Source organism: Rhipicephalus sanguineus, chromosome 2 (assembly GCF_013339695.2).
Source record: "Rhipicephalus sanguineus isolate Rsan-2018 chromosome 2, BIME_Rsan_1.4, whole genome shotgun sequence".
NCBI lineage: Eukaryota > Metazoa > Arthropoda > Arachnida > Ixodida > Ixodidae > Rhipicephalus > Rhipicephalus sanguineus.
The window spans coordinates 63,325,427-63,348,326 of NC_051177.1; the positions used below are offsets into that span (position 1 = coordinate 63,325,427).

General features: G+C 46.5%; 2 protein-coding genes across 3 annotated transcripts in view; one reads left to right on the top strand and one right to left on the bottom strand.

Moving 5' to 3' along the window:
- The window catches only part of LOC119383109 (pyrroline-5-carboxylate reductase 3), a 600,945-nt gene that overhangs the window by 8,471 nt on the left and 569,574 nt on the right, over nt 1-22,900 (top strand). The window lies entirely within an intron of this gene.
- The window catches only part of LOC119383110 (double-strand-break repair protein rad21 homolog A), a 37,422-nt gene continuing 18,491 nt past the window's right edge, over nt 3,970-22,900 (bottom strand). For both annotated transcript variants that reach the window (XM_037651111.2, XM_037651110.2), the window contains exons 8-12: nt 21,885-22,357; nt 19,930-20,088; nt 17,070-17,366; nt 15,571-15,726; nt 3,970-9,696 (exon numbers count right to left, since the gene is read on the bottom strand). In XM_037651111.2, coding sequence (XP_037507039.1) covers nt 9,571-9,696; nt 15,571-15,726; nt 17,070-17,366; nt 19,930-20,088; nt 21,885-22,357 — 1,211 coding nt within the window. In that variant the 3' untranslated portion in view covers nt 3,970-9,570. The remainder of the gene's footprint in view (nt 9,697-15,570; nt 15,727-17,069; nt 17,367-19,929; nt 20,089-21,884; nt 22,358-22,900) is intronic.

Sequence of the window (22,900 nt, forward strand, 5' to 3'; positions counted from 1 at the left end):
GTGCAGCTTGTTGGGTCATGACCAATATGTTCATTTTTCTTTATACCATGTGATATATACTATTCGAAATTATTCAACAAAATCACTATTTGCTTCGAACTTAAAATTTACTATTCGCACATCCCTAGGCAATAACCATGTCACGATTGTCGGTTTTTTCATAATAACAACTGGCACGTTGGTAAGAAATGTAGGGTCGCAAATATTACAGTATTCTTGATCATCGAGCTGATTGCTGTTTGGCACAATTTATTCAATTTTTCTTGTCCATGTGTTTGACAGTTATAAGTTCCACCTATTAAATGCCTCTTCATGATGACACGCATAGAATTTTAAAAGTATAGGTACAAAGGGTTCTCTCTGTCTATCCTGAATAATCAAACAAGCGAGCTCTAGAGAGAGCATGTGTGGCAACTGTTCCGTTCATAGCTAGCAAGTGTGAGAATGTGTAACCATCCCTTTTATATATGCATTTGTTATCCCAGTGCTGGTCATCATTATCAAGAACATAACAGTCCTGTTCTCCACGGGATGGGGCTTTCAATCATCTCGCCTGCACCCACATGCAAAGGCGAATTCCTGTCAATTCCTGTTGGAACTACGTCACACCATTCTTTTTTTTTTTGCTTTTATTGCCTATACCTCTTCATCTGTCAGCAGACCATTGTGCTAGCTCAGTGGCTAAAGGATCCTTTGCTTTAAGACTAATGGTACAGCATATCCACAACAAAGGTGTACATTACTAAAGACTCCAACAGTTGTTATAAGCACGTCGGAAATAGAAAGACCCCGTAATTCTTACGAGACTGTGAAACAAAAAAGCTATACATGAAAAGAAAAGTGGACGAAACGATCTCTCTTTGGTAGTTTAAAGGGGCCCTGCAACACTTTTCCAAGTAATCATCGAATGACTTCATAAAAAAAAATTGACTGCCACTAAAATTATTAGAAGCCGTCAAGTACGAGCGAAGTTACAGGGATTTGTCACATGCTTCAAGAGTTTTCTCTCTCCTTTCATACTAGTGAGCGTGCTGAAAGCTACGCAGGGATGAGGTTGACAAGGGGGCAAGAAGGTAAGTCCCTTCGTCAGTGCGCGTCATGACCTTGAGCACTTTTTTTTTGTTGTCGAATGCCCGGCTTACTTTCAACGTGGTGAGCACGCAGGCGGGCACGTGGCGACATCTCACGGCTGCCACGGTAACTACAGTATACAGCTCACGATGCTCAAATCAGCCACAGGCCGTGGACTATGTGTTTATGGTGCAGTCATTTCGGTTTATGGCATCATTTGTCAAGAGAAGAGGGAACGATTTCTAGCCGACTGAAAATTGCAAATTCCAGGCAGCGTGCTGCGCTATTGGCCGTGAGATCGAGCGGAGTCGCCGCCTGGCGGCTACTGGCTGAAGTGCGCCTAGTGTGGATTGCTCCCTGCGTCGTCTGCTAGTCACGTCGTGTTTGCATGTGCAACTTTCGAGAAGGCTGTGTATTGGTGTCGTACCCTTCGTTTGCCAGAATCATTTCAGTGTTGGTGCGGCTTTCTGGTTCAAGCACATCCTAAAGTACGCTTGGCATAGTCCCAAACATGAGGAGCATTAAATAGTGTGTGAATGCAGCGTTTTAGCGACTCGGTGGTTAACAAAAACGAGGCTCATGCACTTTCACGTTGTTCTTAGGTGTATCACTGCAGCACTGTAGTTCATGACGAGCTTTAGTTGTGCTTAACATGTCCTTTTATTGTACGGTCGTGGTCCCACTACAGCGAAATATTTCTATCAAGTGAAGTCTGACACTTCAGTACTCAAACTGTCCCCTAAAAAAACAGTGGAATGACACGGCAGTGATAAAACGGAGTTTCCGCGCGCAATTTTAACTTGGGGCGTAATTTATGTAGAACCACATGTGTGATTAGATTTGGGTACGTTTTGAAGAACCCAGATGTTCCAAATTAATTCCGATGGCGTGCCTTAAATTTATGTCATGTAATTTCACGCAAAACCTCATCCTCTTTTTTTACATTATCTCGAGCGTTTGTATGGGGTTGTTATAAATGATGGAAGGCAGCGAACATTACCAGTTTGAAAAAAAAAAAAAAAGACACTTATTCCATAAACTAACCGTACATTTGTTCCATCACTGTCGTGCACGTAATCAATCGATGAAAGCTCTTACCTGCGTATGCGTATTCACGTGAACAGTGCTATTGAACTCATTGCACAGGAAAATGGGCTGGTATACAAATGAACAATAAGTAAACACTCAAGTAGTTCAGTCGTGCTACAGCAGTGCGTATAGTACACTGAACACAAGCGAAACACGTACAGAGAAAACAAAAAATTCACCATCTCCCACTAAAGGGAACCATGTGGGGATGCGAAGAAGCGCATGGGTCGACTTAACGTTCCGTTCATCACTGGCACCTTCCCGATGTTAACATGTCCTTCATGTGGAGCACACCATGAATTCACTGGAGTTGCTGTTGCTGTTACTCGTCCCGAACTCTTGTTGGAGCACGCCACGCGGGTTCATCGCGCGTCTGCAGAATCTCGTTCCCCGATGCCATCACGTGATTGCTGAAAGAGTGTAAGGGGGAGAGGCCACAGCGTCTTACCCAGCCCCTTACGCAGGCCCGAACGCGCTAGCGCGTGCCAACACACGTGGTTTTGTCTGCGTTACGCCAAGCTAGGACAGCATACGGCAGCCCGGGTCCCTAAAGTGCTCTGCACGTATCATCATCAAGACAGTCGAAGAACAAGACGAAGAAGACTTCTCCTTGGCACGAGCACGCGTTCTGCATGTATCATCATCAAGGCGGTCGAAGAACAAGATGAAGAAGACTTCTCCTTGGCGCGAGCGCGCGCTCAATATGTTACAGGTGGCTATGGTAGGTTTTAGAAAGCGGACGGTCGCCAATGGAACTACGGACAAAGGCCAACGGAAAAGCTGCTTCGCATCTAAAAACGTCATATACTGCGTAAGCGCAGACTGCCATCCAGGGCGAGCATCCCTTTCATCGGCAGAATGCACGTCTCTCACTAGTAATTGTAACATAGGATTATCTTCGTGCATCGATTCAATAAGGAAGAGTGTATATATTACCAGTGAGCTGCAATAAACGCATTTTATTCGCCGACAATAGGATCAAACAACTCACAACGAAGCTCCGCTGTGTGCATTTGTATACGCGCCGCCGACCGCCTCTCCACACTAACACGGCGACGGTGCTGCCACCTATAGGTCGATCTCGCGGCCAATAATGTTTGGCTTGCGTGTTCTCAGGAGCCTTGACTACCGATTGGCATTGTTTTTCCACCCAGCTGAAAAATGTGTTGCGGAGCCCCATTAAGCCACTTGTTGCAGGAGCACTAAAATGTCAATTTTCCCTACTTGTCCATATCTGCCAATGATTATTCAATGTATTGTTTTCCACAAGGAGCTGTAGCAGTAATATGAAGCTGTTTCTTCATATTTTTTTCTTACGATATCCACGGCATTTACATGTCTAGCTGCCATCCTGACTCACTAGTAAAAATGTATTTATTGTGTGTTCTTTTATGCTTGCGCCTCGCAAATAACATTCTATACACAAAATAAAAAGAGAAAAATAGGTGGATGATGGTATGCACATTTATCAAAAAAAAGGCACTGATAACTGTCGTGAATCTAGGTCAAAATAAAATACATTGTTTGTGTTAGTGACATTTTAATTAACGTTGTTACAGTGATGAAAAAATAATTTTACTTGCTCGACAGTAGCTAACAATTTACTTTGTTGAAACTTTTAAATATCACTGTGAGAGGGCTATATTTTTTTCTGCTCCAGGTAACTACAGCGGTAACACTTTTTGCTGGTAACATCCCAAAGGCTTCTTACTTCCTCAAAAAAGCACATCTGCACTACCGCGAAAGCATGATTTATGTTCCACTTTGAGAACAGACCACACAAATAAAGCACACAAGCGGTACAAAAAGTGTGGATGGCATATTCACAATATATTTCTTTTATTTCATACAAAAAGAAGAAAACAATATGATTACACTAATCTGATATTTTCTTTTAGACAATGAATGCAAGAACTTCTTTCTTCTTTGCTGAAGTTGGCAACACAACTTATGCTTTTCAACAACAAAAAGAAAGACGCATGTACATTTTTTGTGGCAATGTGCGAGTCTCGGCTGAGGAAAGAGCACGGGTGTTGCAAACTAACGCAGAGCACCATCGCCTTTCTTTCTTTTTTTTTTGGAAACCTACCTCTCCAAAATAAGCCCGTCCCACCAATCAAACTCGTCAAGATTAGCCGAGAGTTGCACATTGCCACGACCAAACACTTCTTTGACATCTGTTGTCATGTGTGTGTGTGTGCTTTATGAATTATTTACACTGGACTGATCCTGCCTTCATTAGCGACGGCGGGCATGCATAAACCCGCACTGCCACTTGCTGAAATGTACACCTGACAGCCAATGCCCGCTGTCACAATGAGTAACGAGTGTCTCTCATAAAACGACCCTCCCACCTATACTCCACGGCGAGTCTTTCTTCTCGCAGCTTCAAGCCTTGATACATCAATACTCGCGAGTTTTGGCGGCACGTAAACACATAGCGTAACGTTTTAATTGAAAAAAAAAAACGCACACAAAAGCGAGCGCACCTTTCCAGAGTACTGAGAATGTCTCGTCACGCGCCAAGTGCTCTGCGGAGCTACGAACACACCCCTTCTTGGAGCGCATATGTGACAACACCTTCCCGGCATCACCCAACTAACGATACAAAGAAGAAAGCACCACACGCGTCTTTGCTACGGCTTCAAATAATGTCATAAAAAAGAAGTTTTTAACAGACTTTTTTTTTTTCCAACTGGAAACAGTTGCTTATGACAGAGAAATTGGTTATCACCTCTTCCAAGCCATGTTACAGGTTTCCTCAAACCACAACCCCGTGCTGCACTCATTTTGTACCCTCTTGACTGGGTCCGATGATAGACTAAAACAATCTGCCAACAGTCAAAAGCGCACATGCAGTGATGGCCCATACCCCCTTTGCCACAATGTTGTTTTTTTTTGCAAATTTGCAAAACATAGCACACCAAAGCTTAAGTGCACACAGCATGCAACTCGGAATTCGTGTAATGTACTCCAATATAAAATAAGGAAAGTGTTTGCACATAGACAACTCAGACTACATGTTTCAGAACACACACGGAACGCATGACCTCAAGCACGGACTGAAAAAGATATGGCAACGGGAGGAAGCTTTTCTAAGCCTAACTACAGAAAACATAGAAGGCGCATTGGCAAATTGTGTCAATCTACAAATGCGTCGAATATACCGCAGACATTTTTCCTGCTTCCTATAAAGTGTTCACACCCAACACTCTACTGTTGCAAAAAGAAAGGAGAGGAACAGTTGCTATCAATGCACTGCACAAGTTCACTGCAAATCAACGCAGCAAGAGACGTGGTTTAGACAGTTCAATAAAGAAAACCTCGATCAGCAAATTCTAAACACGACAGATTCAATCTCCGCTAAATCTCCCATGCAATTACGAAGAGAGCACAGTTGCTTCGGGACAGAGATTGCAAGAATGAACACCTCGAAAAAGTTTTCGTACACATAGAAATGCAACAAAAACCAGGCACGCACATACACACAGCCCTCCTTACGCCTCGATCACCTTGATATTATGTATCGCAACCATAACCCGTCAGATCAGCACGAGGTGACCACACAATGACGCTCGTTCAAGCCACATACACCCGAAAGTAAAATAAATCGTGCCAGAAACCATGATCGACAAAACAGAAAGCTACAACAAAGCCGGAGTTGTCGTAATGCCCCAAACAGGACAAGTGACTGCTACAGTGGCAACGTACACGTGACTACAAAAGCAAACACGAGAAATATGGAAAAACTTTTCCAACAGCCATAGACCAGTCTGTCCATTGCAAATAACTGATGTGGTGCTCCCTGTTTTCAGCTCAAGCAGCAGCAGTACGTTGCTGATACTTCGGTAAGCCAGCATTCGACCAATTAAATTAGAACCTTAGATATAATGAACTGCTGGTTCAATACACGAGTGCTAGGCATTCCAGTAAACTCTCGACAGACGAGATGAACAATAATGATACTCGGCGTTTTTACCGGGCGTCGGTGGATATACGTGCACCCGCTATTTTCATCTCATTTTTTTCAAGAACTGAAGGTGTTATGACCATCTCCAACACAACTGAAGGTTCTACAGTTCTCCAATTTTGTGACGCTTATACAGGGGCACGAAAACTTTCGTCAATTATCAACACGCTCTGCAGCCAACAGTGGCATCACACGATCCCCCACAACGACGTGGCCTCTCACATCCTTTCAAGAAAGTGCCGGACTCACACATTACGTCGATGCCCAAACATTCCAACCTGGCAAGCTCTGCGCATGAGATGTCACGCGCGTTAAAAGACGATAACAGTCTCGCATCATTATCAACCCGCACATTTACATGCGTTGTAGATGTTTTGCAATGTACAAGAGGCATAGGTGAAAAAGCGTGGCCATAAAAAGTATCCCTCCCGATGCGACGTTTAAAAGACGATGCAGACCAGCGTAAAGCGTAACAAACAGCCCTTCTCATTTTTTTTTTTATTTCCGTCGGTTGCGCAATTGAGACTCCTCGCACTTTTGCAAACTTTGGCGAGTCGCTTTTATATAACTTGAGGGCTCACCCTAGTGGCGCTGAAGTCATGATGGAAAAGATTCGATTTAAACTTAGCTTGCATAGTCTCGTGCAGAATAAATTTGAAGACAAAAACAAATGCAGGTGACAACTCGGCACAATTTACACAGGCAACCATTTGTGTTGTCTTATACAAAATCTCGGAACAAAAATATCCGTGCATATAAAGACGTAAAAACGCATGCTTGCGACTAGACCAAATATATAGTTGCTTTGTTTTATGGGGATGTCATAGCGAAGCACTTAGAAAACAAAGTGTGGAGCAAAAGCACTTTCATTTTGGTTTAAAATGGCCGTTAGTGGCAGAACCTTAAAGAAAAACCGAAGTTGCACTAAGCAGGGGGGACAACTCACGATTCAAACCTATAAACAGCACGATCGAGTAAAAGAAAGGGTTTTCAATTAGACAATTCAAATACCGCGAAAATACCGACGGTAGAGACATGAAAGAGAATGCTGAAAGCAGGCTAGCCGTAGTTGACAGATCAGTCGTGGATCAGTCGCACATCAGTGCTGGTCCAAGAGCTCCACCACATCATGAAGTACAACTCCTCACACTGAAGAAATGCACCTCGAGTGCAACGGTATCATATCAATTTGTGTTCCTAGAGGCAGAACAGCTGACTTTAACAATGCCTTCAGTCAGCGAAGCATTAATGAGAGGCAAAAAAAAAAAAAGGAAAATCTAAAGACAGAACTTGCAGCCATGAAAGCTTCAATCTTGAATCCCTCAAGTGATCCAAAATGCTACTTTTCGACATGCTGCGAGCATTCCCAGACGCTGTGGCAGCTTCAAAGAGAAACGCGGAGATTTCACAATTGAGCCCTGTAAACTTAGAATGCCAGATTTGCCCTCGAGATTGTAAACTGGAAAGACAGAAATAGCAATAACCTGGCTTCTCTGCCTTTCTGTTCCCTCCCAAGAAGGACCCTAGCATACGTAGAGGTTGGTTGTTGCAGAAAAGGCAAGGCAGTCGAATTTGGGTGGGACTGGCACAGTCAGACCACCACTGATGGCAGAGTTTTAGGGCAGTGTTACCACTACCATCAGCCAGCCCATACAAGTGCTCAAGCTAATCAGTTACTGCCGCTGCCACATCCACCAGCAAGCTTTAGTTTTAGCTTGTACTTGATGGCTTTCAGTGTCAGAGCGAGGGCTGCGCTACACAAGTCAGTTTTTCTTTGGCCTTTTCTTTAATCGTGTATTTCCTCCCTCGTATACGTTAACTTGTGTAATGAAACCTTCAGAGGAAGCGTGAGGGATGGCAACTATGGCAACTGTAATACAGGGATATCGTTAACAAGCTGTCTAGCTAAGAAGCACAGTGAGTCTATACTGCCTTGTGACTGGCTTACAAAACCCCGAGTGACGACCACATAAAACCAGAGAACCGCACAGGAACACACTAGGAATCTGAGGTCATTCATCGATCAGGCCAGCAGTCTTGCAGACAGCACACATTCTGGGGCCATGAAGGGGAAGTGACGTGCTGAGACGATGCAGAAGTGTGCAGCGGCAAGAACCAAACGCAACAAGCAAACAAACGAAGACATCGATGCAAATGTCTGATTTTTACAAGACCCTTTCCCCTCTCAACTTAAAATTTGCAAGTCACATACAGCAAATGAGTGAGTGAAAGTATAGTCTGGTGGTGATTTAGTGTCGATAGGCCGGGTTTACAGAGGAGATGTGAAAGAGAAAATGCTTTGATTGGTAAATGGCCCCACATTTTTCTCACCTATCTTTTCTTTTGCCCCCCGTCAAAGCCTGCTAATGTGTGCCAGAACGCCGCATAAGTGTGACATACCCTCTCGAAGCCTCGGGCAAGCAAAAGCCGTGCGGCATGCAATCGCAGAAAATATCCCTCTTTTTTCTCTCGAGCTACTTGTCTGCTCAAAGAATTTGCAGATGCACACCAATGTCCACCGGCAAAGGCGGCAATGCTTTTTAAACGCTAGCAAGGGAGGCCGCAACAAACGCCAATTGCTAGAGGAAAGTAGTGCGAAACAAGTTGCTGCGCTTTTATCGGACAATGACACACACACGTGTTCATGCAAGGCAGAGGAAAGTGGAAAGAAAAAAACCCGATCATTCACCTCCAACAAGAATGCAAAGCCACCGTCGTCAGAAGTCCACGTGTTGACATCTCCGCAACGAACAACTTGACTGAAACTTCTCTCGCCAAGCAAAAAACAGTTGACGAGGCCTTTTTTTTTTTTTTAACACAGACTGCAGGTTATTCACCGCAGGCTTATTTGCCCCGCCACTCACACCATTCCGCAAAACAAACATGAAAGTTCTGCGGAAAACTTAAAATTTTGCCGGTGGCAAACGCGAGAGACAAAAGAGGGGAAAAAAAAAAAAGACGGACATGTGCCGACCAAATAAAAATTTCCTGCCTGGGTGTTGGTTTGTTTCTGCCAGGTTGCACATCGCGCGTGCTCTCGCAATGCCGAGTCGAGAGCTCTCGGTCCGACCAACGCTTACACGCGCGCTCTGGGACACCGCAGCAGACCGTGCGCGAACTCTTGGTGCGTTTTTTTTTTTCCTCGCCGAGGAAGGCGGCAGGAGGAAGTGTCCACGTCCATGGGTGGTTGCACTGGCGTTGTTTCGCGCACATGACGGTGGTGACGACTACACAAGAACCGCGAACGAAGCGAAGTAGGGGGAGTGGGGACATTTACACGAGGCAGCATCGGCGTGTCCTTGAGTGCTCGTTTAGAAACAGGGTGCGTATTGGTGATAACAGTGGTGTTCAGTGGAGTGGAGGAGGGGGAGGAGATGCTGTCTCGGTGGCGGATGGTGGGAAGGGAGCGAGAAGAGATGGCCGTGGTGGGGGCTGGTGGGCTAGAGCAACGACTGCTCGAACTTGGGTCCTTTCTCGATGTAGAGCTCGGCAAAGGCGCTCTCTTGCCGCAGCTCGACGGCCTGCTGCTTCTTCAGCACCAGGAAGGTGTAGAACTTCTGCGCAACCTGCAACAACAACGCAGTGCATCTGTGGCTATAGTTTGGTGTCGCGAGCATCTGGAAGCATCACCAGTGCACTGCAATGCTCAACGGTGAAAGGGAAATTGTCATTACCATGCAATTATATCCCAAAGCTGACAAATGTGAAGCAGTCAATGATATCAAATTTACACAACACCCTGTTATTTCCTATGTCTCCCATCCTTAAGCATACTGTTTACCTCAGATATATCTGAAGTAGACAAGGAGAGGTGCTGAAAAGTCAGCAGTGAGGATTCCCCTCTCCTATGCTTAGGCTGCAGGTGGTTTATTATTATTATTATTTGAAGGCTTGTGTGAACAGTAAATATTAGGTTAGAAGCAAATCGTGATTAGGTCGAACAATTTCAAATCAAATTCGAATAGTATATATCACATATTATAAAGAAAAATGAGCATATTTGTCATGAACTAAAATAGCAAAAAAAAACAGCGTTTATCAAAATTATAGCTTGGCAATTATAGCTCGTAAAGATCATTTGTCCGTGTTCAAGTTCACCATTTCAGCTAGCTCCTCCATTCAGTAACAAGCGTACAAAAAGCACATATTTGAAGTTCAATTCAAGGCCTCCGACTGGCTGCTTCTGGTGTGATGCTCGCTTCGGGATCTTTGTTGCTGCTTGTGCGTCGCGAGATCGTGGCTGTCGAAAATTGCGCTACTTAGTGAGTCGTTCGTACTCGTTCTGTGTTCATGGGTCGACGATAATTTAGAACGTTTTAGTTTGGCAGCTGCAAGCGGAAGCTCAGTCATCAGATTACGATAGCACGCCGCACTCGTCGCGAATATTGCAGACGCGCGTAGAAGATCGCAGACGTGCGACTGCAATAGCGCTGACTTGTGTGACCCGCTGTTAGAGGTTCTTCTTATCGGCACTTCGGAGCTTATGACGAAGACCACCGCAGGACAACTCTTTGTACTCGCAATCGAGCATGACATACTTTGAAACATCGAGCACTGCGGCCACGCACATCGCAACCGACTTTTCTACTCGATGGCGTGGCTTAGCCCAACTCCGCTCACGGTGCCTATGTACGAGACAAACCCGAACTTTGCGGGCAAGAACGTCGCGCTAGCAGACATGCGAAAGCGAAGAAGCCGCATGTCCTTCGTCGCAAGCAACGAATCGCATCGCCTGCTGGCTCCTCAGAACCGCGGATGGGAATTTTTGCACATCGGCAGCAACCCCCCCTCCCTGCCCAAGCTCACCACGCAGCGATCGCTCGGAGAAGTGGTGGCAGCGGCAAGCAATTTCGCCCGTCAGCGTCCCAAAATGCAACACCAAGCACACTGCGCGCCGATTTTTTGTCGCTACAGCTAGGCATATATCTGATCATTGACAGACCGGAGATCGGCGGAGTTTTACAGTAATGCTGTGCATAAAGTAAGCATAAAGAACTGCCGTGCGGTGCAGCACACAACCTGTGACATACGTTATCTGAAGGAAGACTGCCACACTGCTTCAAAAATACAGAAGGTCTCTCGGTCTGATTCGCATATTCCACAGGAAGATAGGGTTTCAAGATTGCATAATAATTTGACTTTTACAAAACCAATACGGCCTTGAAGAAAGATATTGGTAAGTTTACGCTCTTCACAATCTCACAAGACTTCCCAAAGTGCGCGAAACTTTTTGATAACAGACCTGCCAAGTACTGGGACACAGAATTAGGAAGACCCTGCCCGGGGGGGGCATTTTTTAAAATTTTTTTGAACAAAAAGCGCACCTTACTGCCGTCGATGGCAACCGAGAAAACTTTTTGCTTCAAGGAACTCACTATGCGCTCCTGAGTATGGTTTGCCATCTCGCCAACAATTGCACTTGTCTTGGTTCTCGCACAGCCGTACCGCTTTGCGACATCCGAAGTAGGGAACATCTTTCGTAGCAGGGGACCCACGTGGTCAGAGACGGTCAATGGAAGGTTATGTTCCAGCAGAAACCCAGTGAAGAGACATTCCGCTCGGATCACGTCACTATCAGAGTTCCGCTTTGAAAAAAAACTGTCCCAGCTGCTGCTGCTTTTCTTGGCATTGCACGTGACTTACGTGTTTCTTGGATGAAACGTGAGCGACAACGTCGGTTTTGCCTCCGTGAGAAACGCTGATGTCGCAGCCACACACCGCGCAGAACGCAAAATGCTTGCCCTTCCTCGATTCCACGATGCAGGGGAATTCGGATGTGTACTGCTTCAAAAACACCTGTAAGTACTGTTTTCGCTCCCGCTCTTTACTAAGAGCCATGGCTGACAGCAAACCAAGACACCAACACCACTGCTCCGAAGCACGCCAACTCAACCGCTAACAAAGCACAACATGGCGAACATCGCAAGCTCGATCAACTGAGTGATGGCGATGGCAGTTGGTTTTGATTAGTCTCACCAAAGTTGCCAGACCAACAGTAAATTTTCTGCTAAAAACGGCTAAAAATTTCCGCAAAACTACGTTTTTGCACGCTTCCCGGAAGATTTTTGCGTCAACCGTACAACCGTACAAAGGGGTCAAAATTCGTACATTGTACGGGTAATCCGGAAGACTTGGCAGGTCTGTGATAAGCTTCAGGTAAGCATACAGTCTAACCCGTTTATAACGAACTTGAAAGTGCCGCGAAAACTGGTCGTTATATCAGTCGTTCGTTGTAAATGGACTCGCCCTTAAAAACATGCATTTAGCGACCAAGCCGCTTTTTTTCTCTGCGCATTTTTATTGAAAAGTGCTAACAGCTCCTCCGGTGAGAAGTTAGGACTTTTCGCGTTGTGAAGCGAGGCCCGCTGCGTGCACGAGTGAATTAAACCACCTTTGCAGTGAACCGACACCGTTTCTATCAACCGCGGCACCGCTACATGAAGCCGATTATCCCTGGCTAGTTGCGTGCAGCGCGTCGCCTACTCGGCTCACGCCATCACTGCCCGGCCGCTTGCATTTGTACGCTCTTTGTGGCCGCTTCACTTCGGACCGTGCATGGGTGCGGCGAGCGGCCTGTTCGTTCAACGTGGCGAAGACAAGCAATTTGCAAGCAACGCGCACTCTACGTCTCCGCGATGCTTTGACGGCCCTGCACGACAGGCGCGGCGCGCTTGGGTTGCCGCCTAATTAAACACGCTGTATACGCTCGCTGTAAGTGCATCAACATTTCTTTCTCAGTGCCCGTGTCGCTCAAACCAGCGACCTAGTTTCGTTTACACGAAGCGACGCGCACTTTATCTCGCACGGCGCAGCGGCGAAGTTTCGAACGGCAATGGCATCGCACGCTTGTACTGCTTGTACCGCTGTCACCCCGAACAGTTTACGCCCCACGTGCAGCCGAGCCGATAGCTGCAGATGACTGTGATAAGGTTGTCGGCGATAAATCGTAATGGTACGTTCATCGCCGGCCGCCACATCGGCTTTGCTCTCTTCTGATGCTTATCCGTGAAGGAATCGCCGCAATCGCGTGGAAGTCGTAATCATTAGGCAGTTTTCGAATAGCGTACGCAAAGCTTTGCGTTCGCTTTTCGTGCAACTGCGCATCTGTCGTACCTAACAGCTTGCAGGCTCACGTTAAGTGATGGAAATAGCGGGCCGCAAACGCTAACTTAGCGTACACTATTCGAAAGCTCCCTATTGATCGGCCGGTCTCTGCACTTGCCGAAAAGATGAAAGACATTTTGCGGCACATTGTGACGTGGACGCAGTGAACATATAAGCGCCGAAAAGTTATCGCGGTCATCGCTTATTGCATTTTATGGCTTCTTGCGTTCCAAGGCATACGTCATCGCAGGCGGTCGTACAGTCAAATCCCGCTACAACGAAATTGACGGGACGCGCGAAAAAGTTCGTTGTCGTGGAATTTCGTTGCAGCGAAAGTCAGGACGATCTGATGATCTTGACTCGTCCTTTGGTCCCGGCAAGCGCATGCATTGTCCTTTGCATTTAACTCTCGCTAACTTGGACGTACTTGGCTGCACACCGAGTGAATGTATTTTCTCGTGTAGAACACGCACAAAATATACAGAAAATTTAGCACTATACTCGGGGTGCGGGTTATACGCGAATTTCGGTGCACAAGTTGGCTTCACGGTAATACAAGGAAGGCGGCTTTGCGTCAATATGTAAGTTATACACATGGGATATACACGAGCAAATAATATATATGCAGGCTACCCTCGAAGCGTGCCGAGCGCGTAACGCCGTGAAGGAGCGTGCCAAAGTTCGCTAGAGGCTAACTGAAAACGAAGTGCCGAAGCTCCGCACTACCACAGTCATAAGCGAGAAAAAGAAGGCCGAAACGCTTCGTGCCGTTTTACGACTTTATTGCCTTTAATCTTTCTTCCGATGTGTTAGCTGCGTACTTGAGCGTATTCACTATTGATGATCGCGACGATAGCGACCGCGGTTTTCTGCGGAGCAGTTGCGGCAAACGGTAGTTCCGTTTTCAATCTGTGCGCGCTGGCCGTGCGCGTGCCTTCAGAACTGTGTAGTTGCCATCTGTGATCACATCTACCGCGGTTTTGACCGCAGGATTGCTTTGAGTCAGTGCGCATACGTTGGATGCATGCGTACTTTCGTGGTCGCCCATGATTGCGTCGACACGACCGCATTTGTGTTCGCAGCGTTTGCGGCAGAATGTAGTTACGCTTGGACTAGGTGCACGCTGGCTGCGCGTGTGCCTTCAAAATGCCGTGGATGTCATTCACGATCGCAGGGCTTGTGACGACGAGCAGTAGTTTTGTTTTGAGTGCCACGTCAAAACAATAGTGGGAGTTCTTGAAGAGCGATTCTTTCGTGGCCCGCATGCACATCAAACCCGCCAGCAGCATCATGGCGTATGGACGATTTGTCGCCAAGCATCTCAATGGCGAATAATTTACCGGGATGTGCGTGTGGTGGCAGAAAGCACGTCTCTGATGAAGACATGGGTCTTGCGACGCGGCCGCACGGCTCTGGCAACGAGAAATGGTCGAGTTTCTAGCGGAATTTCGCGGCAATCCTAGGCAAGCTCCTTTTCCTTATGTGGCGGCACTCATGAAAACTTCGTTCAAGCGGAAATACCCAGAAAAAATATTCGTTGTGATGAGACATTTTTTGCATTGTTTTCTATAGGCGGCTGACGGGGAATCGAAAATTATTTGTTGTGGCAGAAATTTCGTTGTAGCGGTATTCGTTATAGCGGGATTCGACTGTAGCTGCAGAGAACGGCGCCAGGAAAGGTTGCCGTGCGAAAGCTGACTGCAGGGCTTCATGCTGCCTACCATTTTTCCTTGTTTCTTTCATTCCTTTTTTTTTTATTCCCCACTGCCATTCTGCCACTGAAGAAACGACCGGAAAGCAAGCGACCTCATTCGTAGCGTCCGAAAGCAGCGTGTGCGGTGCTCGCCGATCTCGGGTATCTTTGTCACAAGTAAACTGGACCGGGGCACGCGCGAGCGTGTGCCTCTCATGCTTTAGAAGGCCTACCTTAACTTTTTTCGCTTCGTATACGCCATATTTTTACAGCGACCGTGTCTGAAGTGTTCGTTGTAAAAGTAGGAGGCTTTGAAAAATGTTCGCTATATGTGGACGCAATTTCAATGGGTATAGCATAGGAAAATCGTAAGTGCACCGAAATATGGTCGTTATAACCGACAGATCGTTATATCTGGGATCGTTATAAGTGGGTTCGACTGTATGTTATATTGTAATTTTCGGAATATCGAACCATTTGGGTATCTATTTCAAGTTCGATATAGTTCAACTCTACTGACTAAGGCACGTTAGCAGGACTTCGGCATGTTTTCAGAGTGCCTGCTTGTGCTCATTTGCACAACGGGGTTAAGACTGCAAGCAATGAATGCCGCAGAGCGCAGCTCTGGGACGGGACAACGTACCTGTTTGCGATTGCTGCCTCGTGCAATGTCGCTAAAGCGCACCTGGCGGCCCGCCTCGAGGGGTGATCGGATCATGTGCAGCATGTGCACGGTGCGCTTGTTCAGTATCCGCTCCTCAAATTGCTCGTACGTCTCATCGGCCAGCTGCTCCTCGGCCTGCAGGAGAAAGAGGGCAAACACATCGTGTCAACTCTGGAATTTCCTGGGCTCACACGGCAAGCACTGACAGCACGAGCTGGCATGGACGTTAGCAAGAGGACAAAACAGCTTGCTGTAGTGTTTTCGAGTAAAAATAAAACAGAACAAAAATACAGTGGCAAAATTTCCCAAGGGAAACTGCTCCCGTACACAACAGTTACCCTCATGGCATTTTTCACTGGGAGATTTGGAGTGGCCGCCAAAATCCTGCAGCGAGCACCCGGATTGCACCAAGCCAAATCTGGCAGTGGAACATGGCAATGCTCTGCGTGAGATTACGCCGGAAGTAATTTATGCACGCGTCACGTTAACCGGTTCTGAAAACTATTCCAGTTTCCGCTTTCCACGGCAACCTTGGTCGCCGCTGAAAAGTGCGACCAAGGTTGGTCGCAGAATGATGGACGTAACGCACACTGCTTGTCCTATTTCCACCCCAATCCATGACTTGGTGGTGAGGCAAATGAGCCCAATCCGGGGTGGAGCAAGTTCCTCTGAAACGGCCAGCAGAACGCGCATTCCCGCTCCAGACTGACAAGCGAAATAGATTCCCCGCCACGGAGCAAGAAATCCTGCTCCGGATCAACCAGTGAAAAACGCCATTAGTAAAGAAATGGGTAAAATTTTGTTTTGGAAACGCTTTGGCACCTCTAATGCCTAATCTGTGTTGTATTGAAACGACTTAGCTGAATCTGCACTTTGCTCCCAAAAATAGTCAGCATGCACTGTGCACGAAAAGAAAGGAGCTCAAAACTCCTCAAAAACACCGAAGCCCACAGGGTGGTGCCATCTTTCCTGCTATCAAGCATCAGCACCTTACTGCTGTTCGAAAGCACAGCACCGCCTATCTGCTCCCACCCTTCTTACCCACGATAGCCACATAGAAAAACAGCAAAGGGGAAAATATAAATAAAAGCCCGTCTCGCGAAATTACCAATGTATGTATACAGACTTTTGCTACATGGAAACATGGGCACTGATGCTGCTGGCAGTGCTTGCCTACTTCAAAAGCTTCACAGATCTCTTGTTTCTTTGTTGAATCATGGCTGATAAAGACGCATGTTTCACACTGTCGCAACGGTGAGCCACTATGTTACACGTAAGCATCTGCAAACTGCATGCCATTGCTCACTTTGGCTTGTGCCTAGGCGGTGCCAGTAACAGTGTTACCTGCAAACAAGGTGTACTGAGACACATGAAACTCACTATCACTGATGGCCCTCACTTCCCTTTCCCGCCTCCTTGCCATACTATACTACACAGACGCTGTCTATACAGACAGAAGCTCAATCATCTGTACTCACTGGTCCGACAGACGCGGGAGGCCCATAGTCCTCATCGTCGTCGTCCAGCTGGGCCAACTGGTCCTGCTGCTGCTGTTGCTGCTGCTGCTCTTCGGCTGACGTGTGAGGCTCTGGCTGCGGCTCTGACTGGGGCTCTGGCTCTTCTAAGTGATGCTGCTCGGTCGACGTCGACTCCATGGGTGCCCCGAAGCCGTGCAATGCGGAACCCGACGCCACCAGGGCGTCAAACTCGGATGGCGGTGCTAGGGGGTGGTCCATGCTTGGACTCTCCTCCTGAGCTGCCTGCTGATGCTGCATCTGGGAGAGCGGAAGGTACAGCAAAAATGCTCGTTAATTCGGCCCTTGTTAATTCGGAAAATCGGTTCATTCAGATTTCTTCCCTGGTCCCGGCAATCATACGCATTGTTTAATGGCATCTAACTCTCCTTAATTCGATCAAATATGGCCGCAACCCAGTTAATTCGGACGATCCTCGAGGTGCACCAAGCATGAAGCGTCACAAAAGAGCGAAAATGGCTCTCTCGGAAAACCGAAACAAGGCAGCGCAGCCCACATTGCCATCGTCATCAGCACGAACAATACAGAAATGACAGGAAAGCTAGAACACTTCACTGGCTTTATGCATATGTGCGCTTACCACTGCCTTGAACGCGGGACTTGGCCGCGGTCGCATAGTGAACAAAGTCGCGAATGATGAAAACTGAGGCTTTTACACTGCCCTTATGCAAAGTAGACGATTTACGTATCCATGGAGAAAATAAAGGTGTACTATTCATGTTACAGACATTCGTTCACTGTTTTCTTGATACTTTTCATGATTCGACAATCAGCTAATTCAGACATTTTTTCTGGTCCCGTGAAATTCGAATTAAGGAGATTTTGCTGTACAGTCAAAAACCTCAATTCAGTGAAATCTGTGATGCAACAAGCTATTTTCGTTTCGCAATACCAGCTCATTCAACCCACAGTCATGCATGGGTCGCAGAAAGTTTTTTTTCTTGTGAATAACAACAGCTCGTTACAGGCAGTGATGGAAGCGACATTTTGCTTTTTGGAGCACACTCTGGAGCAGAAAAAATGCTAGTTTGGAGCAGCTATTGACATTTTCGGAGCAGACGGCAGAATATTCCAAACAACTCCTCGAGTCTAAAGCATTATTTAAGCATCTCATAAGTATTATTACTTATTATTAAAGATATTGCACATACAATTATCACTGCAAATTGCAACAAACAAATAATTAAGCAGATGGGTGGTCACTGAACACTAAGTAAGATGAGCTCTATAATTTAAAATATTGGGTACTTGTGACAAAATTGATATAAAACCGATAAAGTTGAGCCTCAAATTATAAAAGAAACTAGAATCACATAGAGCAGTTTATAATCGGTAACAAGAGCAAAGAAATCTGTTATTTTCATATTTCACCAAAACAGCCTGAATTTGAAATTCCAAAAAAAAGAAAAAAGGAACAAGAAACCAAGTTTGGATAGGTTGAAAAAATAGCTTTGCCATTTCTTGTGGCAAAAATGAGGTCGGAAATGACAAAGTGATAAGTGTTATCAGTCACATGTCACAGTCCTCCCACCTGCAGTTAGTAATCAGTAAGATATCAGACTAGTATCACACACATTTTACCAAAATAGTCTGCCTGTCATGTACAGCTACATACAGCTAAACTGGAGACATGTCAACAATGCCACTACTTGTGGTACTGTCGATATGCTAGTATCGAGCTAGTATAGAAACTCCATACTAGCATACTATACATACTATACTCGCGGACAACTTTTCTTGGCAATGAAAAAAAGGCTACGAGGGCTGAGCTACTGCACATTACTGCTTCTCGAAGTAGTCCGGTTTGGCGCGCGTTTCGAATTTAGTTTCAGTTTGTGAACCTTCCGTACCTCTTTTGACGGCTGTTGGATTATTCGAGCGGCCATGGTCGAATAACAACATTGCATACTATTCGCTTCGTCCGCTTAGACAGCCATTTGCTAGTGAAATTTGTCACAAGTTCCTTCGGCGAGTCATCGGAAAAGCTGGAGGGCGACGAGCGCTCACCTGAAGACGGAAGGCACCATTTTGACTGTGAGGAGCACGTAAAAGTTGCGACGTTTTCACACGTGTAAAAAGGTGAAATGACACTGCATATAGTAAAACAAATATAAATTTTATATCTCCTTGGTGCGTGCTGCGCCTCTTTTCAAACAGTGTCCCACAGAAAATAGAGCAATGTTGTTTTGCTTAATTCTCACGCAGAAAACAAGGACGCAATTGTGGGCCATTTTTCTTCAGTGGTAGCACACGCATAGTTTGGCTCTGCAGCCTTCTCTTCATTGCCAAGAAAAATGTCTGCAAAACATAGAATTTTAGTAGACAGCTTGTTTTTTGTTACATTTAGGCTCGCTGGATGATCATGTCCTTAAAGTTCATTGTCTTCAGTTTACCAGTGCGATTTCGGAGCAGGTCTGGAGCAGTTACTAACAAAAATTACAGTTTGGAGCAGCATGGAGCAGCATTTCTCTTTTGGAGCAGTTTGGAGCAATTGGAGCAGCACTTCCATCACTGGTAACAGGTAATCTCTAGTTTTTCCAGTGATAAAGGAGGAAAAGAAAATACAATGGATTTGAGCAAATATGGAACTGACTCCATGAGAAAAAGAAAAAAAAAAACTGAGACAAGGACTAGAGCTTTGCAGCAGAGCAAACCAGCACACAAGCGCTTTCACAGTATGTGCACAGTGATCATTAAACACAGTAACATCTCGAATATATAACCCATTTCACTTCCCACCTAAGACTAAACCACATCGAGATGACATGGGGTGTTAGTACACCAATGCAACACGCTACTATACCTGTGGCGTGTGTGGAGCCATCATCTGCGGTGTCGGAGGTGGCCCCATCTGGCTTGCAGGGGGCATCATGGCTGCCGGAGGTGACTGAGGTGTCGGCACGGGTGTTGCCGGGTGAACTGGGTATTCAGACTGCAGCTGGTCTGGTTGAAGCGTTGGGAACTGCGGAATGACACAGACCATTTCTCGCTCAATGTGCCAGTGACCATGAAAAACATTGCAATGTAGCAGCAAGAAGTAATCGAACAAACTCGTAAATTCAAAGCAACCTTCAGTTGTCTAGTTTGGAGTTTGCACATCTTTCACTTTAAAGGGCCCCTGACAGCAAAATTTTTGTTGGTGATTTTTTTACTGTAATTTGTAGCTTTGTGTCTGGTAATCCCTAAGTTAAATCGTAAATGCTCTAGCGTATCGTATAACTAATTCTAGCGTAGTTAATTGTGACCATTTTAGCGTCATTTCAAAACGCCCGCCTAAAAACCACAAGAAACTAGCGCTCCATGCGGGGGAGCGTCAGAGACCACGTGCACTCAAGCTGTGGTGACGTTGAAAGCGCGGTTTCAAAGCGGTAGAGATTGAAAGTATGTGGGTGCCTCGGTATGGGTTAAACCTGTTAAGCGCGTGTCCCCTCACGAAAACTACCTCCAGAGCAGCCCGATAACAAAGCGAGAGGGGTGCGGAACGGGTGCCAGTCGTGGTATTGTGCACGTGCACCCCGCAAACCTTCCGTGACGTCCACAACACTTGCTTTACTCGTGGAACGTCACACGGGGCCTCTATCTACGTCATACCAGGATGTCGCGAGGTGCAGCCAACTCATATGAGCACTCACGCTTACTTTTAAAACCAAATTAAGATATCTTAAAGGCAACGTTCGTCACTAATAATCAGTCAGATGTATCCCCGTATACAGGAAAGTCAAACAACAAAAGCATCTCGAGGTTTCAATTTTGGTGTCAGGGGTCCTTTAACATTTTTAAATGCCTTTCATTTGCTTTAAATCTAAGCAGCCTATCGCACTTCAGTCAGCACTAACACAACCAGCCTAGCACAGGTATATCACGGGTACCTTTTCTCACTGCACTATATACACTTGAACCTCATTATAACAAAGTTGCATTTGACACAAAAGTAACTTCATTATATCCGAAAATTCATTATAAGCGTATATTCAAACCACTGTATCTATTACCAAGGCTATTATTCATTTGCTTCATTATAACCGATGATTCGTTATATCCGTGTTCGTTATGCCGAGGTCTGAGTGTACATATAAACCTCGATACAGTCAAACCTCGTTGAGGGGAGACACTGGTCTTTAAAAAAAATTTTAATTTTTATCAAATAGTGCAAACAAAATTTTAAGGTAATGTATAGTATTTCAGCCTGCTAGAAGCAGATAAGCAATCCATCTTTTCTTATTCGAAGTTTTTTTTTTGAGACATTAATATATTATGAAAAATAAATTTGCCCAACCTTTCTACAAGTTTATCATTGAATACCTTAGCAAAATTTATATGGGCATATTCTAGAACAATCAGAGATGACAACTAGATCAATTCAGTATGTTGCCTTGCTTTCATGCAGTTTTAAATTGAAGCTTTTGTTTTTGCAGTGTGTATGGTTTTCAACGCTGAGCAATCATTGGATTGAGTGGAGAGCGAGTAGTTTAGTTAGGTTAACGTGACCATCACCATCACACCGCTCTGAGCAACAGCCGAAGTTTTGATGGCGAGCTGTGATAGCTTCGTTAGCTCAGTCTATGTTCACTTCTGCAGAACTTTTGACCTGCATTTCTTCCGGCCTTACGCGTAACGTATGGCCGCAGTGAAGAGACCTTCACCAGCACAGCATGAAGTCATGGTCGCCGAATCTCAAGTTGGTGATGCACTTGAAATGCACAGCACAAAGAACAGACACACAAGGCGTGAAATAAACACTAGTGCTGCCCAACTTACAAGTGCCGCTGCTGCCTGGTGATGTACAGGGTGATGCTGATGGTGCTCTTCTTCCAGATGAGGTGCAGGCGTCAGCTGCTGCTGGTGGTGAGGGTGGTGCAGGGCTGCCATCGGGTGGTGACCCATCATGGCCGCTTGCTGCTGTTGCTGCTGCTGCATCTGGTACGCCGTCGTGTAGTCCGGCACGGGTGTGTGCGGCGTGTGCGGCGGCTGGGCGTACGTGTAGTCGGCGGGCGTGGGCCAACCGTCCTGCAGAGGCGTCTGCGGCTGCGGCTGCTGGTACTCCTGGTGCTGCGGCGGAGGGACCATGCTCGCCGCGTAGTGGTCCACGGAAGGTGGGCCCAGGTGGCTAGGGGGGCCGCCGTGGGGGAAGTCGGGTGCGCCGAGATCGTAGTGGTGGGCCGACTGGTCGTTGACCACACCGTGCGAACCCACAAGGTCCTCTTCTAGGCGTCGCCGCTTGGTGTGGTGGCCTGCATCGGATAAGGAAGCACTAGCGTCAAAAGCATGTTCAAGTGGAGGCCGGAGTGGCACAATCGTCAGTCACTCCCAGGCACACTATCCCGTCACAAGGCATCAGGTGTGTCGGCACCAGTGGCACAGCCGCTACATAAAAAAAAACAGGTGCGGCCTGCTGCGTCGCGTCGCCGTCAATAGGCGAGCGCGGGTCGGCTGAGCGGCAGTTGTTTTGGGTGAGGGCGCCACTAGTACGGTACTCAAGGCAGACGCCAGTTCGTGTTACTTACTATGTGGTCGCCTCAGGATTTGTGTGTGTCCGTGTGCTTTTTCGTGTGCGACAACGCGTGTGAGCAGCCTGCCTCATGTTTCCTGCGCCTGAGTACGGTTTTACTGGTGCGCGCGTGTGGCAGACGGTTTTTTCTAGCGGTGTGATGACGCGAAGCTGTTGTGTGCCGCTGTGCAACTCGAACGCGTGAAAAGACGCTACTGTGAAGTACAACGTATTCCCATGCGATCTACAGTGTCGGGAAGCGTAATATTCGTAACAGAGCACTTCT